At 42.1% G+C, this 23,138-nt stretch overlaps 1 protein-coding gene across 1 annotated transcript in view; it reads right to left on the reverse strand.

The window, feature by feature from the left end:
- Positions 1–9,554: 9,554 nt before the first annotated feature.
- Positions 9,555–23,138, reverse strand: part of SLC16A12 (solute carrier family 16 member 12) — a 78,172-nt gene continuing 64,588 nt past the window's right edge. The window contains 5 exon segments of the mRNA XM_049645384.1: positions 9,555–12,381; positions 14,721–14,980; positions 16,917–17,496; positions 19,663–19,806; positions 22,505–22,608. Of these exon segments, the coding sequence (XP_049501341.1) occupies positions 12,119–12,381; positions 14,721–14,980; positions 16,917–17,496; positions 19,663–19,806; positions 22,505–22,608 (1,351 nt within the window). The 3' untranslated portion in view covers positions 9,555–12,118.

Here is a 23,138-nt window from a genome sequence, read left to right on the forward strand (position 1 = left end):
TCCATCCTATGCTTTTGGAGGTCAAATTAACTCACCTATTGAAAGAAATACAATTAGATGACTCTGGCTGTCGAGTAAATCATGTTTACCTAATATTAAATGCTTTTCAACTTTTTGGATCAGTAATATGGTTAAAGAACAGAACATAGGGGCGCCTGGGTGGCTCAGTCGGTTAAGCGGCCGACTTCGGCTCAGGTCATGATCTCGCGGTCCGTGAGTTCGAGCCCCGCGTCAGGCTCTGTGCGGACAGCTCAGAGCCTGGAGCCTGCTTCAGATTCTGTGTCTCCCTCTCTCTGACCCTCCCCCATTCATGCTCTGTCTCTCTCTGTCTCAAAAATAAAATAAACGTTAAAAGAAAAAAAGAACAGAACATAATCTTTCTAACCTTGTAATTTTTAAGTTGGAAAAGAAAGGGGGAATGAGGTTAGGGGAGGGTAGAAACCAAAAAAAAAAAAAAAAAAAAAAAGACCTTATCTTGCAAAAAGGGAAGTCAAGACATTGAGTTACAACCTGACAGAAGAAATAAAGGTTTAAATATTTTATTGTACATTATAAAACTAATTGATAAAGTAACTAAGAATTGAGCCATAACTGTCTCAAAGCTGTGAGGAATTGGAATAGGAGTTCTTCAAATTCAATAATTAAGTCCTCTCTTAACATAGCAGGCAATCAATAAAGTCTACATTAAATAGATCAAGAAATAGCATTGTAAACCCGCCACAGGCACCCACTGTAGGTTAGGATGGACTCCTCCCCTAAACCTGACCTTCCTCTCTCCCTCCCCACAGAACAACAGAGTTATTTTATATTCAATGGCCACACCTTTTATCACTTACCTCTCTACTCTGACATTTCCTCCTCCCTTCTTCCCCACTTCTCCCCCAGGACCAAGGCTCTCGTGCCTCTCCAATTCTCTTCTTAGCCAAGGTTCTCTGCATCTTGGAGATGTGGTTTCTTCTCCTTAGCTTCCTCTTTCTCTGTGATCACGCCACATACCCCTCATCCTACACCAAAAAAAAACTACCACCTTCTCTGGAAGTTTCATATTTCCTAAAATAAGTTTGTTCATTAAGCATTTGTTGCCATTCACTACAAATGAATTAAAAAACAGCATCTAATTACTAGAAACATGCACAGAAATGCCATGTATGTATTCCCATATCTGCTCTGAACCTAGAGGTCTTTATAAGTGATGAACTAGAATTCTCAATATCTCCTTTCATGTTGGCACCTAGGCAGAGTAAGCAATGAAATAAGGTGAGATGTGTAAGTTTTGGGGAAGCCGTATCTCATGACAGGACATAGACGCCTCACAGATAAACTCCGAAGGACAAGCATGGATTGGTGTCATTTGGATTGAATACTGAGTGCTCGCTTCGGCAGCACATATACTAAAATTGGATTGAATACTGAAAACACTGAACATACTGGCCTTTCCTCTTCTTCAGGAAAAGCCGTTTCTGTCTAAGCTTCTTCCACTCCTACACCCGGGGCAAAAGGGAGTAAAGGTAAAGAAAGAAAGAGAGGAAATGCAGAAGTTCAGATGTCAGCCTACTGATGAGTTCCTTCTATACATGTCCCTAACTAACCATCAGACTGGAGCAAAGCCCTAAGAAAAAGGGAATGCCAGTTTAGCCACATCTGTAGATGCTGGTGACTCATGAATAATCACGGCTAACTCTTACTTAGTACACACTATGTACCAGGGGCTGTTCTAAGTACATTACATGTATTAAACTTATAAAATCCTCACTAAATCCCTACAGATAGCATTTTTATTCCTTCCTTTGCATGTGAATAAACTGAAATTTGGAGAAATTAAGTTAGCCCACGATCACACAGCTAAGAAGAGGTGGAAAAGGGATTCACACCCTAAATGTCTGGTTCTAGAATCTAGCACTTAACCACTGTATAGTGTTTTCATGATAGTCTTAAAATTGGTAATGAAGGATGTGGGAAGATAGGACCAATTTTTACAGAGACTGTAGGAAAATGCTACAGAGGATCACACCAAGGTCAGACATTCTACAATCATAGGTCACCCAACACTGTTTTACATAGGGTCCGAAAACTCCCCGGACGGAATTATGAATAGAGAAGAACTGGTTGTTCGCATTAGCTGCCTTTGATGCTGGGATTCAAAGCTGCTCTCAAACTCCAAAGAATGGCTTTAAGAAATCAAGGAACTCAATCTAAGGGAGAGGCCTATCTCCAGGTGGATGTTGGAAAACAGAGATTTGGAATGAACCTACTTTGGAAGGCTGGAGAACCAGTAGACAATTAGAAGCCAGGACACCCAGTCCTTCGTCCTTGGGAGAAAGGATACGTCTTCCACACCAACCAGAGTCAGAACCTTCTCCCAGTGCGGAGAGCAGCACAAGAAGGCAGGGAAGGAGAGTGCTGTAAAAATGTAACAACCAGAGGTAGGCTAGGACCACCTCCCCTTTAAGATGGCCTGGGTTTGCCTTGGGCCTCCAAGCTGTGGATTTTGGAAAGTGGCTCTGAGCCCTAATTCCACTGAACATTGATTTAGTGTAAGAGTAGCTTCGCATGACTTTCCTTCTCCACATCACATTAATTCCAGCCACCTTATGTGCCAACCTCACCAAAACACACAAACAACAACATAAGAACTAAAACAAATCCAAAAAAAATATAAACCACTTATATATCATTTGTATATAAAAACACTTCATTGAGGGCGCCTGGGTGGCTCAGTCGGTTAAACGTCCGACTTCAGCTCAGGTCACAATCTCGCGGTCCGCGAGTTCAAGCCCCGCCGCGTCAGGCTCTGGGCTGATGGCTCGGAGCCTGGAGCCTGTTTCCGATTCTGTGTCTCCCTCTCTCTCTGCCCCTCCCCCGTTCATGCTCTGTCTCTCTCTGTCCCAAAAATAAATAAACGTTAAAAAAAAATTAAAAAAAAAAAACACTTCATTGAGGGTTCAGGAGGAAAGAATCTACAACTTAAAATTTAATATTAGATAATCCCCCCTTTTTTTGACAGAAAGGAGGGAAAGAGGGACAAGGTAGAGGAAGAAGTAAGGAAAGGAATGTGAGAGGGATTGAGGGACAGGGAGAAGAAGGAAACACCCTCAACCATTTCTTGATGACCCTGCCTCTTTCCACGATTCTGGGCCTCACCTCTTCCCTTTCTCTCTTCTCCCTCTGAAATAAGAACCAATTCGTCCATTGTTCTTAAACAGCAATTCAGTTCTAACTCATCCTCATCCACAGACCCACTTACACGTAGCCAAACTCATCAAGTTGCTTAGTTCAATAAAAGGGTCTTTAACAGAAATATACTTCCCTTTGAAAGCAATTGTTGTTATACACAAATAGCATCTCCTCAAAATTTCATAGGAATTACACATTTTTAAGGAAATCCAATCCCTGAATCTCGTAATTTGTGTACAATACAATAAACATGGTGTTTTGCGTTTCCAAATTGACACAATACACTCCTCTATATCACTTGGTTTCAGCATTTCTCAAAATTTGACTTCTGATAGGTGTTTGAGATTCTGTGTCTCACACTCTAACACTTCATTAACTCATATCAAAACAATTAACATATTAGTAGGGGACTGGCAAGGGGACCCAGAATGGCAATCTGGATTCCTAAGGAAGACAAGAAGACTCAGAAAACAGTTCTTCTACATTACATTTACCAATTGCTATCTTTAGTCAAATCAATCAAAAACCATCGTTCATATTAACTTTGATATTCCACACAGAAAACTGACCTAGACAATCAAAATGCTGAAAAATACAACATAGCATCTTTATACCTGTATTTATGTGTGCTGCAAGATACACGTGGGATGGGTAATGAGCAGGGAACTGGGGGCTGGAGGAGAAGGAAACAATAATAAACGTCAATGTTTACTTGAAGGCTGTCCTTGTCCAATTGAGCTATAATTGGAGGAGTCAGCAAATTCTGGGAGGTGGTCTCATAATTCCAGCAGATGGCAGTACCGCATAACATGTCAAAACAAAACCAAACCAAACCAACAAAAAACTTCCGGAAGCTGTGGACCCTTTAAGATAGAAAACTTACAAAATGATTCCTTTTTACTTATTTAAGTTTTCATTTATTTAAGTAATCTCTACACTCAACGTGGGGCTTGAACTCATGACCCCAAGATCAAGAGTCACATGCTCTTCTGCTGAGCCAGCCAGGCTCCCCTAAATGGTTCCTATTCAGAGTTGAGAAGTGAACATCGAAGTATATAACCCCATTCCCTGAAAATTCCCGTTTTCAAATTAGAGATGCCAAATGCAACCCCAAACCCCAGCAATCCGCAAAGTCCCAGACACCATTATGGATCCCTTCATCAGAACATTTGTTAGTGTTAACTTAGTGCTGCATTGGCCTCGGATATCTATCTGCTAGAACCTCAAGGAGCCACATGAAGCAGCTGCCCCACATCCCTTACCCCTACTCCCAGCTTCTTACCTTAAAAAGAGTAGAGGCCGGGGCACCTGCGTGGCTCAGTTGGTTAAGCGTCCGACTTTGGCCCAGGTCATGATCTCATGGTTCACAGGTTAGAGCCCCACGTCGGGCTCTGTGCTGACAGCTCAGAGCCTGGAGCCTGCTTTGGATTCTGTGTCTCCCTCCCTCTCTGCCCCTCCCCTGCTCATGCTCTGTCTCTCAAAAATAAACATTTAAAAAAAAATTAAAAAAAAAAAAAGAGTAGAGGCCGATTCCAACCCATTCGGTCCTATACCTGAGTTGCTTGGACCAGCCTTAAATTTCTCCAGCCCTTAATGAATTCTTCCTCTTCTAACTCCTTTGCTTGCGGTGCCCTGAGCCTCAGGTCAGCATTTAACAACTTCATGGTGTTGTTCTCATGGTGATGGTTTCAATTTACCAATTAGGCAATTAACTTGAACTCATGGGGCTGTGTTCCGTGTATTTTCAATTCCCCACCAGAAAAACACAATATCAAATCCTGATGAGGCGCTTAATACATAGCTTAGTTGATTAAATTCCTCTCACCAATTCTTAAACATATTTGCCAGCACGCTAATTTTCAGTAACGTCCTATGAGTTAGAGGCCAGCCATAGGGACTGTGCAAAAGACTAATTGGAGACTTCTGCTCCTGGCCAAATACTGGTGTCATTTTCCAGTAAAGTAAAAGCGGCTTGTGTGGTGCCTGTTCCTGAAATCCCCTCTTCTCATGCATGAGGCACACGTGCTCCACCTTTTCCTAATGTCCCAGGGCTCCGTGTGGATTGCCCCAGCCCCGGGCCTTCCACTCAACTTGAACACAACCGAGCTTTCCAAGTAAGCCTGTCTGGGTTGAACACAATCACATCATTTTTACTTTCGGGCTTCAATCGAAAGGTTTAGTTATTTAATATACATCTACCAACCCTGCTCTTTGCCACCTTTATTTGCTTTCGCAAACCTGCCCCATGATACCCCGTGCTCTGGAGCTCTACTATTCATATGACACTTCTCACCGGTGTCTTACTGAGGCCAACCGAATGGGGAACATCTAACATGTCCTATCTGTTTTGGGTACAGGAGCAACTTCAAGCAAACCCAATCCTTCAATCAGCCCCATCCCTGCTGTGTTACAATTCTCTTGAACAGCTTCTTCATTCCTTCTTGCTTTCATCTGATTTTTTTTTCCCCATTCATTGACTCATTCACCAAGTATCTATTGAGTGCCTGCTACATTTTAGGCACTGGACTGACTGGTGAATAGTCAGTCGTTGTGATCCCCATCTTCAGAAAGCTTGTGGTTTTGTGGGGATGACATTTTATTTTATTTTTTATTTTTTATTTTTTTTTAGTTATTTAAACAAAACCTTATTTATTATGCCAGTCTCCAGCCAATCTTCTTGATGATTCTTCCCATCACAGTATAATTTTCAATTATCACATTTTCTTAAAGTCAACTGAAATTACAGTAATTAATGGAGATTAACTAAATTATATACCTTTTTGAACTATCCTAACAACTAGAAGATTACTGACAAATGACTCAGTGAAGATTTGAAAACTATCATAATATACCCATTGGAACTGGTTATTTTGAGAGATACATGATGGTAAAAAAGGAGAAGCAGAAATAATCAAATACATGGGGTATTCTCAAAATCGCTACACACATTATTGATGGGCACCAAACATTAACCTTCACTGAAATCTAGTGTTAGAAATTAGTCTATGGGTTATACATATATTTCACACAGAAATTCCATTAAGTCTGTCTGAGGAGATAACCCATGGGACCAGCAATAAATGGTTATGTGGTAGGGAGTGACTTTTAATGAAAGGTTAAATAAAATTGTACTGATGTTATTTTAAACTGATTGCTCAAGACAGTGAGTCCTTTGGAATGGTCCTTAGTTCAATTTGCTCTCTAATTCTGTTTTTGTTTGTTTGTTTGTTTGTCTTTATTTAATATTCAGTACCCCTTTATTTCCCTGATGGTAGTATTTTCCTATCCATCTACTTCTTATGGTCTGTGGGGATGACATTTTAAATGCACAAATGAGTATTAATTATAAACTCTATTCTTTAAAGGAAAAGAACAGTGTTATGAAAATGAGTAACGAGGGTGGTGATGGTGCGGATATGTAATTTAGATGGGGCAGTGGTTAAAGATGGGTTGTCTAGAAAGTGACATGTAAACTGTGGCCCAAAAGTTGAGAAGTGAGTACAGTGAAGGATCAACATGCGTGAAATGACCTAGGGCACCTGGAGAGCCGGGCCCTGCAGTAGAATGAGCAGCGAGAGTATAGTCCAACTTGGGGTCTGGAAGTTAGGCGGGAGCTACACCCCGCGCGACCTCGTAGGCCCTATTCCAGTGTGCGTACCCAGTGCTCACACCAGGCCTGTAACTTGTGATTCCAAAACAGGGTCTCCTCTCCCCTGTTGAATTTTGAAAACTAGAGTCAGATGTCCAAATTCTTCCACCTCTGCTTGGGCAGGGATCAGCAAATTTTAGACCCAGAGGCTTTCAGAGTCTGATGGAATCTCAGGTAACCACATGGCCCTTTCCCTCACTCGCATCTCCTTCCCCACCCTGAGCCACACCCAGACTCTGCTCAGGGCCAGTTGCAGAAACAAGTTATCTGGGAATAAGAATATGTCTTCAGCACGGCTAGCACTGGGGCCTCTCTTTTTCTCCCGTCATTGTGTTAGTGAGAGAACACCTAACTTGCCATCACAAGCGAAACAATTTTATGGGAAAACTAAAAGGGTTGCCTTTTTATTTTTTAATTTTTGTTTTTGAGAGAGAGAGAGAGAGAGTGCGTGCATGCCAGAGAGCACAAGAGGGGGAGGGGCAGACAGAGGGGGCAGAGGATTCAAAATTTTTTTTTTTAATGTTTATTTATTTTTGAGACAGAGAGAGAGCATGAACAGGGGAGGGGCAGAGAGAGAGGGAGACACAGAATCCGAAACAGGCTCCGGGCTCCAAGCTGTCAGCACAGAGTCCGATGCGGGGCTCGAACCCACGGACCACGAGATCATGACCCGGGCTGAAGTTGGACGCTCAACCGACTGAGCCACCCAGGAGAGGGGGCAGAGGATTCAAAGCAGGCTCTGCACTGACAACAGCAAGCCCGATGTGGGGCTTGAACTCAAGAACCAAGCTGAAGAAGTCAGAGTCTCAATAGACTGAGCTACCCAAGTGCCCCAAGGGTCATCTTCTAAAATGTTAATTTTAATACCTTTTAATGTCAACTAAATCTTAAGTGGGCCGTAAATTAATTCCTTATAAATAGGGGCACCTGAGGGGCTCAATCGGTTCAGCATCCAACTTCAACTCAGGTCAGATCTCACTGTTAGTGAGTTCGAGCCCCACATCAGAGTCACTGCTGTCAGCCTATCAGTGCAGAGCCCATTTTGGACCCTCTGTCCCCCTCTCTCTGCCCCTCACCTACTCGCACTCTCCCAAAAATAAATACATAAATGAATAAATAAATAAATAAACGTACGTATGTATGTATGTATATACATATAGTGCTTTTACTCCTGAAAGAGGTCGCTGACACTTAAAATAATTAAGAGTAATAATCATCACTTTTTTCCAGAATTCAAAAGCACTTTCACTTATATGATACTTCCTTAAACTTCAGGTGGATAGATCACGTGGGGGCTGGGGAAAGACAGAGGAAGAATTTTAACCTGTAATTTGGATGCCCAAAGTCCACAGAAAGAAAGCGGACCCAATCAGCTTTGTAATGACATGGTCCCTTAATAGGTGATACTAAACCACCCATGCCCTCTGCTTGCAGGAATAAATTATTCTTGCCAGGTTCAGTTATTCCTTGGCAGCTGAAGGAAGACATACCCTGTCAGCATGTTAATGTATTTCAAATAGGTTCATCAAGGGGGAGGGTGAAAGATAGATAATCGTAGGTGCTGTGTGGTAGTTATGTCGAGTTCATTTTACTGTTCTTTTTTTGTACGTTTGAAAAGTTCCATAATAAAATGTTTTGCTTTAAATGTCAGTCTTTTGATCATGATTTAGTATTTTCCCATTCCCCCCTACCAAATATTTCTCTGTGTTATGGGACAAAATCCCAGTCGTCTCTCACTAGTAGCTGCTCTGGAAACAGGTATAAAAATCTGTTGTTTGGTTTAGAAAAAAAAAATAAAGGCTCGAACTTTGAAGTATGGGAAGAGAAACTCAGATATCTACCTTGATGTTTCATACTATCTCAGCTCAGTAAACAATTTCAGAATTAGACCCATCGAGACGAGGAAGGTGAGTGCCAGATAGACATTACCATCTTCGTCATCAAGGGGCAATGGTGCAGGCACTTAAGAAAGAATTCAACTGTTGACTGAGAAAGCATGACTCTGGTAATGCAGAAGGTGGAACTCTCTTTTGGGACAAAGTATGTTTCCCAACCTTCTCCTTCTCCCTGTTACACACACGTAAATGCTCCCCAAGAGAGGCCTGGATCAATAGACAGCAAATTAAGCCACTTAGCCTGGAAGTAGTGGTCTCGCTAGAACCAGATTCTTGGGAAAACTCTTGGAAATTTCCATTCTAGAATCTTCCTACCTATACGAATTGGTAGATTGAAGCATAATCCAAAGGTTTTTTTTTAAATTTTTCTCGAGGGAGGGCCTGTTTCCAAATGGCTTTTCAACACACATAAGATAACCCAGATAGGCACAAGGGGAAGGAGGCAGGGTCCAGCATCAGATAGATTCCTGGCTTTACCGGATTTCCCTGGAGGCAATGGAAGTGCAGTGGCCACATGATACCCCAGTTTCCACGTCTATCAAGTGGTGATAATAGAGGTTATGGGGATTAGATAATACAATGCATAGGAAGTGCTTAGCACAGTAGCTAATACATTGAAAACACTTGGGGCGCCTGGGTGGCTCAGTCGGTTAAGCGGCCGACTTCGGCTCAGGTCATGATCTTGCGGTCCGTGAGTTCGAGCCCCGCGTCAGGCTCTGTGCGGACATCTCAGAGCCTGGAGCCTGTTTCAGATTCTGTGTCTCCCTCTCTCTCTGCCCCTCCCCCGTTCATGCTCTGTCTCCCTCTGTCTCAAAAATAAATAAACGTAATAAAAAAAAAAGAAAACACTCAATAAATGGGTTTGGCTTTTGTAAATTATTTGATTGTTTACCACATCTTTATATGCCAGCTACATTTTAGCATAATCCACACAAGCTCACTCGCCATTCAATCCAAACCCCTTGTACGGGGAAAAATGTGTTTCCAAACACAAATATAAATTCATTTTATTACGCTTTTGAAGTAAGAAAATATGAGCATAAATATCTGATCTACTAGTAAAATCACAATCTGAAAAAAAAAAAAAAAAGGCCCAATGGTACAGTGTATCGATAGAAGTTAGCTTCTTTGCTTTTCTACTCAAAGTAGAGCTCACAGTGATATGAAGAAATATTTAAGATGCAGAATCATCCTACCACAATTTTGTACTTGATTCCACAAAACACATCATTCCTATGAATCTCTCCCTTTTGGAAAAAACAGTATAGGCACATGGAACCTTAACAGTAAAATTTTGTGGAGATACAATGGTGGAGTCTAAGATCTACATTTTCCTTGCTGGTTTTCTAAAATTGCGCTCCAAATGGGCAAGTAAAATACAAATTTATGCATGTGTAGAAAGTAAAAATATCCCAAATACTTTAAACAAATTTTTTAAAGCTCTGGTTTCTATACTCATTTTTCAGGAACACTTGTCATACTTCAGAGAAATCATATTGCAGAACTGGAGAAAGAAAATTTTACTCTGGCCGCTAGGAAAAAATATGTCTAGGAATATTTAGAACTATTTATATTTCAAAAAATCTTTAGGCTTGAAGATTCAAGAAATGATATCTAGTATAAAGTGCTATTCCAAACACACATAAGTTCATCATAACTTTGACTTTTTACAGATATTTTCCAAGTATTATTTGTAGATTGCAAATGATCTAGTAAGTGGGTTCAAAACTTAATTCTTGAGCTAAGTAAAAAGATAACAGGCGACATTCAAATTTATCTTTGGAAAGCAGCAGTGAAATATGAGTTTTCTTCCATTAAATCAAGTCAGTATTTCATTCTGAAAGCAATGTATTAATATGCAATTTTATGAAATAATCCAGTTATAGGCCAAGACTCTTGGTGAACACGCTTCGTCAACCTAGGATCCTCCTCAGTGCTGACCAGGCATTTGTGAGACCGCCTGAGGGACAATGGATTAAATGGCCTTTAGGGTAAAAATATTTCTTTGAGGTTCAGATTTAAAATTTCTCTATAATTAAGATCCTTTTTCAATTGTGTAATTTTCTCCTAATTTACGGGTATGACACGATTTGGCGATTCAGGGCTATCACTCTGTGGATTTAAAAGTGGTTGGAGACAAGCTGGAGGCTCTGGCCTTTCTCTTCTCTTTGATACCCTCCCTCTGAAGAGTCAGAAATTGTCCCAAACTATAGGAAAATAGAGTACTTGAGAATGAGTAAACTATTCTAATCCAAGGAGTGAAGGTATGTGAAAGAGTTCTATGAACTGTAAAATACCACACCTCTAGCCTTCTTCACCTTCTCCTCCCTCTCGCCTGAACAAAGCTCTAATTAATGAGAGGGCTAGGATGCTGAGGTTAACCCCTGACGCCTTCTCATTCATCTGGAGAGGCCCATGAAGTTTCGAACGATTATCCATCAAGAGATAAAGGGCAGTGGACATTGGAACAAGAATTAACACAGGCAGAAAGGAATCTCACCTCTGGAATATCTCTAGAACAATCTTTTTCAGGCAAACCTCCCTTTTGGGTAATGATGAACCTAAATGTCTGGTCTGAAAAGAAAACTCCCATCAGACACCTGCTGATTTGAGAATTCAATTCCTGCCCAGTTGGAATACTGCCAACATTTTTCAGTTCCTAAAAGGAATGTGTGCGCAAGTTCAATAAAAGCTTTGTTTCTAAAGACATATTGGTGTTAACATTTCAGGTGAGACTGAGGAATCACCCTTGTGACTTAGCGTATTCTGCTAAACTCAGTATTATATGTGATAGGAACAGAGGTGAGGGCCGGGTCAGAGATGAGGGGCTCAGTCTTAGGAAGAAGGCTTTCAGTGGAGAGGTGAAGATGCCAACCCTTTCTCACAGTGGAGATTCTCATCAGGGCTTTAAACAGAGTCGTTGAAGAATACTTTAGATTCTTCAAAAGGCAATGATTCATACAGACCCCTTTCTCCAAAAAAGCATAAAGTAAGCTCACCTACACGTCATTGTTTCTCTTTACCTTCTGACTGAGGAAGATGGAGGGCCAGAGAGTTGGAGACAAAGCTTCCCAGTGTCATCTTCTTTGGTCATGCCTTGAAATTACCCCCAATTACCACTAACTGCCTCAGCTATGTCCTAACATTCTCCACGGAGTGATGCTCATTGCCTGAAAGATGTGAGTTCAATTGTGAGTACAAATCCCAAATGAGGAAACTCTGAGCCAGTCCAACGTGCTTTGTTATTTGCTATTTTCCCCTATAAACGCGTTAATGAAACAACAATAATAATTTCCTCGGACAGCAGTGCTTCTGCCAAAATAAAATGCTTCAGAGACACACACGGTCTGGTGGTCCCACCTCTCTCAGCCCTGAAGATTCCCAGGCTCCGGGCCACTGGTCATGTGGGGTTGTAACCAGACACTGCGACAGCGACAGATTCCTCATCTTTGTGATCTAACTCTTTTGCTACAGAGTAAGCCACCGATCCATTGGTCCATAGCTGCAGCTTCGGATCAGACTCTTTGGCCAGGAACTGCAGCTGGGTTTTTTTCATCTTCTTTACAAGTCTAGCAAAGCCAAGCAACACAGAACTAAATATCATTGAGAATCCACAGAGCAGAAAGGCTGCAGTGTAGCTGCCCGTCGTATCCACAAGCCATCCTGTAATAAGCAACAGCGAAATTACATTGTGGAGTTGACAATTCAATTATTTACCTACTCTCAAATCTAATCATTTCTTTTTTTTTTTTTTTTTTATGTTTAATTTTGAGAAAGAGCGAGAGGGAGAGACAGAGTGTGAGCAGGGGAGGGCAGAGAGAGAGAGGGAGACAGAATCCGAAGCAGGCTACAGGCTCTGAGCTGTCGGCACAGAGCCTGACACAGGGCTCGAACCCACGAACTGTGAGATCATGACCTGGGCCGAAGTTGGACACTTAACCAGCTGAGCCACCCAGGTGCCCCAAATCTAATCATTTCTAAGGATAAGAATAACAGATTGCTAGCACCACCATTATAATTTTAACATGAGAAGCAGATCTAAAAATATGGTGCAGCAACTGAAAATGCATTCTGTTTTCTAGGAAAAGTTCTTAAATGGATTGTCATCGCTAGATAAAGTGCTTGGAAGAGTGTCCCATTCTTAGTAATCGCACAATAAATATTGTCATTAATCCTAGAAAATATGGTAGAAAAGATAAAAATAGCATCAAATTATTGATGTTGGGATCACTTATCTCTCGTGTTAAGAGAATATAATTGTACCAAATGCTGGTAGTATTCCCTACACCCACATACTGTCTATCTTGAGTGACATTAACATGCTCCTGGATATAGAAGAATCCAAATTTTCGGCTGGACCCAGTCATTGTACCCCATACAGTGAAATTCAGAACTTGGGGCCATCTTAGATGCGGCCAACGCAAACTTCACAAGATATCATTCTGCAATCATGGCTTTTTTTTTTCTTCTTTTCTTTGGCTCCTTTTGCAACAGATTAATCCCAATATCAATTCCCGCTCTAAATTTTGAGGAGAACCAGGGCATATGATATGCAAAATATGGGCCACAATGATCAGAGAATCGATGGGATCAAATTAGACCTTGGCAGACAATTATTTTATGATTAAAGTTTTTTAAAAACTCCTCTAAACTTCTATGCCAAGAAAATCCTCTGGAAAAGTATATGATTTTTCCTTTCACCCACTTCATTAGTCAAAAACAGTATGCAGAAATTGTTACAAGCCCCACAAAGTTTCCTGTAATCCAAACTACTCTTGAATATTTTAGTTATCCTGTGATTTGCTTATGCATTTCTGTAGCAGCAAACAAAAGAGACTGAGTAGAGAGTTGTCATTTTAACGGTAATTAAATAAGAGAAGTATTATGGTAAGAACTTACACCCTACTCCTCCAATGCCTGGCAACGAGAATGTCTAATTTGCCAAATGAAGGCCATGGATCAAAAAAAAGGATCCAGAAATCCAAATTTCATTTATGCACTATGACTCTTTAACTGAATTACACTGCTCCCTCCAAGGTTGGTAAACACAAAAATTGGCTACCAAGGGAGGATGGGGGGACCTTTTGGGGGCAGTTTCCAAAAAATGAAGCACTAAAAAGATGGTCCTATATCACAGAATTTAAACTGACCAGGAAATTTTTTTAATGTTTATTTAGTTGAGAGAGAGAGAGAGAGAGAGAGAGAGAGAGAGAGAATAAGCAGGGGAAGGGCAGAGACAGAGGGAGATATAGAATCTGAAGCAGGCTCCAGACTCCGAGATGTTGGCACAGAGCCCAATGCAGGGCTCGAACCCACGAACCATGAGATCATGACCTGAGCTGAAGTCGGAGGCTTAACTGACTGAGCCACCAAGGCACCCCTGACCAGGAATTTTTATCTGCAGCTGTGAAACAGCCACAGTTTCCCCTAGTTGGCTGCTTTAGCAATGGCTGGGTTCGGAAATCATTCTATAGTTTCACTATATGCTAACTAATTTGGATGTAAATTTTAAAAAATAAAAAATAAAAATAAAATAAAAATACTATCCGTAGTCTCTTAAGAATATAGGGCCCCTTTGGCTCCTTTGGCTGGCACTCAAGACCCTCCGCTATGACACCCGCTTACCATTTCAGCCTCACTGCCCACTCTCCCCAAGTGGAATCCTGTACTCCCTCCAGACTTCCCTCTGAATGTGCCTGACTTATTTATAAGCCTGAACAGCTGCTCCATTCCATCGCTCCCATCATTAGTGTGGAATGGAATCAAGACCCTAATTTTGGACTTTTTCTTTCCAAGTAGGCTAAAGTCTCCACTTGGCTGGAAGAAAACGATAAAACAAGGATACAAGTGAGACCAAGATACCTCGGTGGCTCTTGAATCCCTTTCTCTTTCGCTCTTCCCAACTTAACTTCCAGTCCCCATTGTCTGTGTGTGAGTTGACAGTTTTCACATCAGTATGACAAACAGAAGAAGTGTCTGGGGGGATCTCTCTGGAAACTTACCTGCGATGGGTGGGCTCACCAAGTACGGCACTGCATGAAGGAAGTACACCACACCGAGGGCTGATGACAAAGACGTGGTCCCTACTATTTCTGCAGTCACTACTGGGATCAGAGTCACGTAGGCACCATCAAAGTAGCCAAAGGTACAAGAGAAAGGCACGAGCAGGGGAAGACTCTGGAGCATTGGGAGGCAGAGATAGCAAAGCCCATCCAGTCCCACAGCAAAGAGGTAGCAGACATACCGGTAATTCTTCAGGCACCTGTGGATTTGAAGACCAAGAATGAGTGCAGAATGCACAGCTTCTATCAAAGAGCTTTGGAACTATGGTCATGCAGCAATAAGCACTGCAGTTATTTATAGGCTTCCCGTTATCCATGTCGTCTTTCTTTTGGTATAGGAAAACACAAGACTTCATCTTCCCAGGAAACATGGTGTGGCACAAAATATGCTCTAAAACTAGAAAGGCGGAAGTCTGAATCCAGTTCTGTCACCTACGAACTGCTTAACTCTAATCTCCATTTCTTTAAGCTGTATAATGGGAAGGTTACCTATCCCATACGGTCACCCTACGGATAGTTGTAAAATAACAAGTCGAGTGTCAGGTGACTATTTTCTAGCCGTCTACCATATTAGATGCTTTCAGGTACGTCACCCATTGGTGTCTGCTACGTCATATGTGGTCAATAACCCAAGTTACACAAGGGAGAAGCTAGAATATGAAGACATTAAAATGACTGGCCAGAGATGATGTCAGTCTTGTACCAGGACTAAGTGTTATTTTCAAGGCCTCCCCAGTGGTACTTCTGTTACCTTTTCCCCCTATAGCTCCAAACTCATCATTGATACCAATTATTTCAAAGACTCGGTACAGTATCAGCCCCGGCCATTTATGCTTTACAAATGTTTTTCAACCCGCAGTCTCATTTGAGCCTCACAAAATGCTAAGAGGTCAACAGAAAAATATTGCACTCGCCTATTTTACAGATGAAGACCCTTGAAGATCTGAGGGTCACTAATTTTCCCTAGGTCACAGAGATAGTAAGGGGCAGAGCCAGCAGAAGAACTTAGGTCTGGTATAGCCCCTGAGCAGAGATGCCTCTATCAAACCTACACTGGGGCTGCTTCTTGTGGTGTTAGTGGTCAAGATAGAGACCCCAACTCTTCCCGCTTTTCCTTAACCATTAAATTTGGAATTAACTTTAAATATTATACTCATAGCACTGGAGAATGGCTGTTGGACACTGAGTAAGTACCGAAGACATAATATGTGAGAAGCCACATGATGATTGCTCTCCCAGGTCACAGCTCGAGTGTGAAGAGAATCTGAGTATCTCACTCTTCTTCAATCCAAGCAGTAAGCATTAGCTTAAGAAACTACCTAGTAGATTTGTTATAACTTGGGTTTCTAAGCCTAAAACCATACTGAAAGTGTTTGCTATCCGCATGGTCAAACACAAACGTGTGGCTATAAATAATGTGTTAGTTTTGCACCTAATCTCCCTGCCTGGACTCAATTCTGTTCCTCTCTCCATTTCCAGCCAGCCTCTGTGTTTTTTGTTTGTTTGCTTGTTTTGTTTTGTTCTGTCTTTAAACTAAAACCACAACACCCAGCCTGAGCACTGACTTGACTTCGGATGGAATGAAATGTGTCACCAGAACTTGTGGTTACCACAGGTTTCTGCAATTTAGACATACCCATCATCCTGAACCGTCTAGAACAGAGGTTGGCAAACTATGGCCAAATCTAGATCACCACCTGTTTTTGCACTGTCTGTGAACTAAGAAGCGTTTTCTATTTTTGAGTGGTTGGAACAAAAAAATCAAAAGAACAATACTATTTCAACGTGTGAAAATCATCTGGGAAATTAAAATTTCAGTATCCATAGTAAAGTCCTACTGGAACATAGCCACTCTCATTTCTTCACATATTGTCTATAGTTGTTTTGTGCTACAACAGCAGAACTGAATACTTGTGATCCCATGACCCACGGAGCCAAAAACGTTTACTATCTACCTCTTTACGGGAAAAGGTTTCCAACCTCTACCTAGAAGAACCAGCAGGGGGGTTGCCCTCAGATACTGAAAACTCATTGACGTCACTCAGATGTAGGTTTTGTACAGGGTAAGGGGATGAGGGGGATCTCAAAGCTGGGAGTCCCCTGGTAGGGGGCCGACTGCGGTTTCACGGATTTTACCTTCTGTCAGTTAGCCATCCAAATGTGATATTGCCAATAATGTCAATCACCCCGAGTATGGACATAAGGAAAGCAGCTTGCTGGTGACTCACTCCGACACTCAGAGCATAAGGTACCAAGTACACAAAGAGAGGGCTGCAGCCGTAAGCCATAAACAGAACAGAGATGGCTAACACAACGAAGTCTGACATCAGTAAAAAACTGTATTCCTGCTGCAAAGAGCAACAGAGGCAGGTCTGCACCCATTTTTTAGTCAAAGTTGCACAGGGAGACACTCGCTTAAAGTCTTGTTTCTGAGTTCTACAGATGTGGTCCTGCTCTGGAGTTGTATGGTCCTCCTTCAGAGTAATAGGCCGCATCAGGGCGCCGCAAACACAGAGATTCAAAACGAAGCCCCCAAGAATGAGTAACGCTCCCCGCCAGGAAAACTGTTCAATAAGGAGTTGAACCACCGGAGCCAGTATGAAGGTGCCAATGCCACTTCCTGACATAGCGATCCCGTAAGCAAGGGCCTTCCGTCTGCTGAAATATTTGCCAACCATGGCAATAGCCGGAGAGTAACAAAGTGCAAATCCGAGACCTAAGGATGAAGAGAAGTATATGAGTTCTGGTATACCGTGAGCAGCCGATGAAACAAAATATTTCATAATAAACTTAATTGGATTAAAGAGAATCTGGCCTTCTGTCAAACCCTTTTAAAACTATTTTCTACGCGAGCTGAAGAGGAGTCTCCCTGACCAGTCATTCACAGTTTGGGAAGTATAGTGTGTGTGGATGGATGGATGGATGGATGGATAGATATCTACAGATATCTATATCTATTTTTTTTTAATTTTTTTTTTAACGTTTATTTTTGAGACAGAGAGAGACAGAGCATGAACGGGGGAGGGTCAGAGAGAGGGAGACACAGAATCTGAAACGGGCTCCAGGCTCTGAGCTGTCAGCACAGAGCCCGACGCGGGGCTTGAACTCACGGACCGCGAGATCATGACCTGAGCCGAAGTCGGCCGCTTAACCGACTGAGCCACCCAGGCGCCCCGTACAGATATCTATATCTATATCTGCCATATTTTTTTAAGGTTTGCTTCCAAAGAAGAAAGTCATATATATAGATATAGATATAGATAGATATATGAAATGAAATCTATTTTAATATATGAAATATTAAAATGAAAGGAAGAGCTTAAAAAATCATTACACGAACTGAATTTGAATTAACTAGAAAATGAAGATAATGCTGACCCAAGAAACTTATTCTCCCCACCCAATACCTCTTTTTATCTTAAATTATCCAGAGGATTACTTCAACTCTTCACTGCCTATGAAAACACAACTCTGATCATCTGGACCACTCATGGAATTTGGGTTTAAATAGCATATATGACCCCATGAAAGTTCCAGAATAATTTCACATAATGGGGAGACTTCATGCCAACTTTGTGTATGAACACAGCATGTACACATAGTAACCTGAACATATTCCTTAAAGTCAGCAGAAAGCCTTTTAAGGATTTTCAGCTTCTATTCCTTTTAAGTCAAGAAAATCTGAAGAGTGTAAAACCTTGAACTCATGGCATCTAAATGGAAAAACAGAACCACCTTCGGCTCCTATTCCCATCTGCAGTGCTGGGTGACCAATGATCCAGATTTGCCTGGACCGATGGGTTTCTGGGATACGAGATGTTCAGTGCTAAGACCAGGGCACTCCTTGGTAAACTGGGATGACTGGACACCTAGCGGTTGGGATTTTTGGGTTACATGGAACAGATACCTTTTTTTTTTTTAAGCTGACAGAGCCAGATTTATAAAATCACTATGAGATTATGTCCTTCATTGACCAGATCATGCTACCCCTACGGCCCAGACTGAGTTAGTGCTATTCCACATTCCTTTGAGTGATGGGGCAAAATGCCACTCCAGTGCCACCGAGTGACCCCACCTTGATGCTATGCAGTGCCCTTAGGTATGATTTATGGGATGCACATAGATTACTTCTCTTCTTGCAGGGTCCGTCATAATTCTCTAAAGCATAATTCCATCACATTGAGAGAGAATGCATAATGTAAAAACCTTCACAATAAGGGGCTTTCTTTTTTAAATTGTAAACCCCCATTTATTGGATGATGCTCCTCACTCACTATAAAGCAGGGGCAACTCAGGTCGAGCGCAGATAGTGTTTTGGAGTCTCGGCAAAGATGTTGGGAGAATGATGACCGCTGAAAATTCACGGTGCCCTGACTAACATCTCATTGCTTCTGAGTACAGAATCTCAGCCATCCACTGCTACCAGAGGGGAAGCCGGAAATCACTTCTATCATGTGGCTGAATTGGAGGAGTGATACATTTTCATTCCAGGAGTGCAATCAATTGCATTTCCAGCTCTTTTAACTGCTAGGTAGGTAGACATAAGCTAAGTCAACTAAATTATGCAACTATGGGGCACCCAGGTGGCTCAGTTGGGCGTCTGACTTCGGCTCAGGTCATGATCTCACGGCTTGTGGGTTCGAGCCCCGGCTCTGCACTAACAGTTCAGAGCCCGGAGCCTGCTTTGGATTCTGCGTCTCCCTCTCTCTCTGCCCCTCCCCTGCTCATGCTCTCTCTCTCTCTCCTTCAGAAATAAATAAACATGAAAAAAATTTTACGTTACGCATCTAACAAGATGACTACTTTACGGAAGACAGTTCTGTTGATGTGCCTGACAACACCTGAAGGGGGTGGGGAGACAAGCGGTACAAAGAGCCCTTACCTGTGAGAACTCCCAGAGTGAGGTAGAGATGCTTCAGACTGGTGGCAAATGAGCCCAGGATGAGACCAGTCGACGCAAGCAAGCCACCCAGCATGATTCCCACTTGACAGGATAAATGGTTACTGACGACACTCCCAAGTGGAGCTTCAAAAACAATAATAAATAGGTTCAGCAGAGAGGCCTTGAGGGCACTGTGGAAAGGCTGTGGTGTTGCGTTGACAGAACAGAGAATGGTTGATCTTTACGGCATCGAGCCCGTCTCGCTCATTCCACATATTTGGAAACTGAGGAGAGAGGAAATGACTTGTCTATGGTCACACGGAGAACAAGTAGCAAAGCTGGAATTAGGATCGGTTCCGCTGAGTTGCATTTCCGTGCGCCCTCCGCTTCTCCATTCTATTATAGTCATAATTCCAGGGCTCGGGGTGCTTTTAAAATAGCGAATCAGCTCCTTATTTAAATTACATGCCACTTACACAGGGATGTGGCTTGTATGTTTCACATAGTATTCATCATGCATCATTAGCAATAATTATCACAGTTAACTAGTAGGGAAGGAAAGTGGCAACACTGTGTGGCCAGTAGTGTTATGCAGGAAAAGGCCAAGGAAAAAGACCATTCCACAATCTGGTACTGTTTTCGGGCTTTAGGAAACCCTGTGGATGAGAAATCAAAACCCAGAAAATCTAGGAAAATGCCTCACATCCGTAGCGACATTTGGGTTGGCCTCACTCTATTTGTGGTTTAACAATGTGTTATAATTGTGCCAGCTTTCAGGTTTATAGAATATTAATTAAGCTGGAATAGACCAAGGAGAAATTGAAGTTCAGGGGACTATGACATGTCCAAGATCACCAACAACTATAGCTCAGGGCACCTGACACCAAGTTCAGGGTTATTTCACCCTGTTACTCTGTCTCCTTGGGCCTCCCAGACTGATGGCAGAGGAGACATGGGGAAAGCATGAGAATTCTTTCTATGGAACAACTCATGCTGAGCAGTATTCCTAGTACGAAGATCAGAAGAGCAAGTTCTTCGGGTATCTGTGGAGTATAATTTTGTATTGGTCAGGTTGAAACTGGGGCCCGACTCAAATGTACGTGACAGAACCAGCCGTCAGCCTGATGTCTCCTGCCTAGTTAAAACAGTGGCTGTGTGTCTATATAATCTCTGGAGAACAGGAAAGAGCAAAACTCCCGAGAATATATCTAATTCTCCAGGCTGCTGACGCTATGGCTATTGGAAAGTGACAAAACTTACACTAAACTCAATGAAAAGTGCCCCCAGTGGGTGTCTGCAGCCTCTTCTCCATCTCCTGACCTCAACTAATGTTGCCAGGTGAGCAACATGGAAACTGGTACATGGACACTGGATCCAACAGGCCTCAAGTCCTTGCATGGCCTCCAGTCCTTGAATTTTAAAATGCTGCATCTAATACGACCCAGCTTTATCACACAGTCACTGTGATCCTGTCGGTCACCGAAGGCCATTTAGTCCTCTTCTGGGGATTATAAATATTCTCCAAAAGATAACAGTGAGGGAAATGAGTCACCTGTGTCATCTGAGAAAGATAAACATGGCTCACTTGGCATGGTCATACAAAGGCTGTGACTAATAACATGACCCTGAAAACCAAGTGATAGTCTTCCTGATTAAAAAAACAAACAAAACAAACAAACAAGAAAACAGGGTAGAAAACCCAAAGATATTATTTTCTGATCCCTTAAGACCTTCCAGGGTTATCAGTAGACAGAGTCAACTTAGCCTTCTCATGAAACCTGCTCTTCGTCCTAGAACTGCTCTCAAATTCCTCCCAACAAAGGAAATACATTTCAGCACAATTCAACTGATTCCTGAGTGTGTCCTTTTTTTTTTTTCTAAAAATAAGTATGAATCAGTACCTAGAGTGGAATCAGTTGATGTTATTTATAAGTTATTAAATAATATGGGATTTCCTTTTTGCCACAAGACATGGCCTGAAGAGATAATAGCGGTTTTTTTTTTTTTAATACTAAGGATTCATTTAAATGAAATGATTAAATGGGTCTAGACTGCAAATAGATCATTCCAACTTGTCCCAATCTCAGAAACTCTCTCAGACATTCATTTAAGAACTTTGGTTTAAAACGTTCGAAAAGAAAAATCCCAAGACTAGCGTTCCTCTACGACATAGATGGATTGAGAGATTCCATGGATTTTGAGATGACTCTATATGCCCTCTGTAGTCCCCTTGGGGTTTCCTGAATGAAATTATAGTGACGGTGAACGTGCTGATCACATGACTGTATCATCCTATCCTTCCCTCATACTTCTCTAAGAATGAAGGTTTACGCATGAAAAACAAAATCCATGAGCCACATTTTGAACCTCTGGGAAGGGAACAGAATAAGAACAAGATTTCGTTGGCATTTGCTTAAGGAGATCATATAGGAATGGCTCATAGTGCGATCCAGTGACCGTTTTCATGACTGGAGAATGAGGGACCATAGCATTTAGCAAAGAGAGGTCAAGCATATACTGTATGGTTAACTGTTTCCCAAATCAGGAGGAGTCCTGCGAGGTCCAGCACCCTATCTCTATATGGGAGCACCAAATAGTATGTCTTTTTGAGAGTGTTAATTAACCACCTGTTCTATCTGCCCTGTGAAGACCATTAATTCCAAGGGCAGGTCTGGTTGGGTTTGGCTGAAGGTAGGATCGGTCTTTTCTTTTTATATAGTCTTAGCCAACTTTTAGCAAAGCCCTTCTATTCATAAAAAGCTGGTAAACAGAAGCAGTGGAAGGCCAGTGTCACGTACAGTTCAAGAGTAACCAATAATTGTCTAGCCCTGGTGATACTCACCACAGAGCATGGTCACACAGTCTACAATGGAATGGATCCAAGCTGTTTGTGCATAATCCTGAGTGAAGTATGTCTGGAACTCCACAAAAAAAATGGAAATACATCTGAAAAATACAGTGCAAGAATTTTATACAAAAAAAAAAAAAAAAAAGAATAAGCATGGATCAAAACCACAGCTTCAAATTCTGGTTCAGCTGTTCAAATTCTGGTTCAGCTGGTTTAATTGGTTTTCAGTGGTACATTGCTGGGCCATAGTAAGTAGGAAGTCAGAATGGCCCAACGGCCACAGAGCCACTCTAAAGGATGAGAAGGAATGTTCATCCATGAGAAAGGCTGCTGAAGCCAAGTGGATATGAGGATCACCGCTGTAGGGAAGGTTTTATGGGAAATATGGCAGGTCAAAAATATGGGTTCTTGGGGCGCCTGGGTGGCGCAGTCGGTTAAGCGTCCGACTTCAGCCAGGTCACGATCTCTCGGTCCGTGAGTTCGAGCCCCGCGTCAGGCTCTGGGCTGATGGCTCGGAGGCTGGAGCCTGTTTCCGATTCTGTGTCTCCCTCTCTCTCTGCCCCTCCCCCGTTCATGCTCTGTCTCTCTCTGTCCCAAAAATAAATAAAAAATGTTGAAAAAAAAAAAA

The sequence above is a fragment of the Panthera uncia genome, chromosome D2, assembly GCF_023721935.1.
Source record: "Panthera uncia isolate 11264 chromosome D2, Puncia_PCG_1.0, whole genome shotgun sequence".
Lineage (NCBI taxonomy): Eukaryota > Metazoa > Chordata > Mammalia > Carnivora > Felidae > Panthera > Panthera uncia.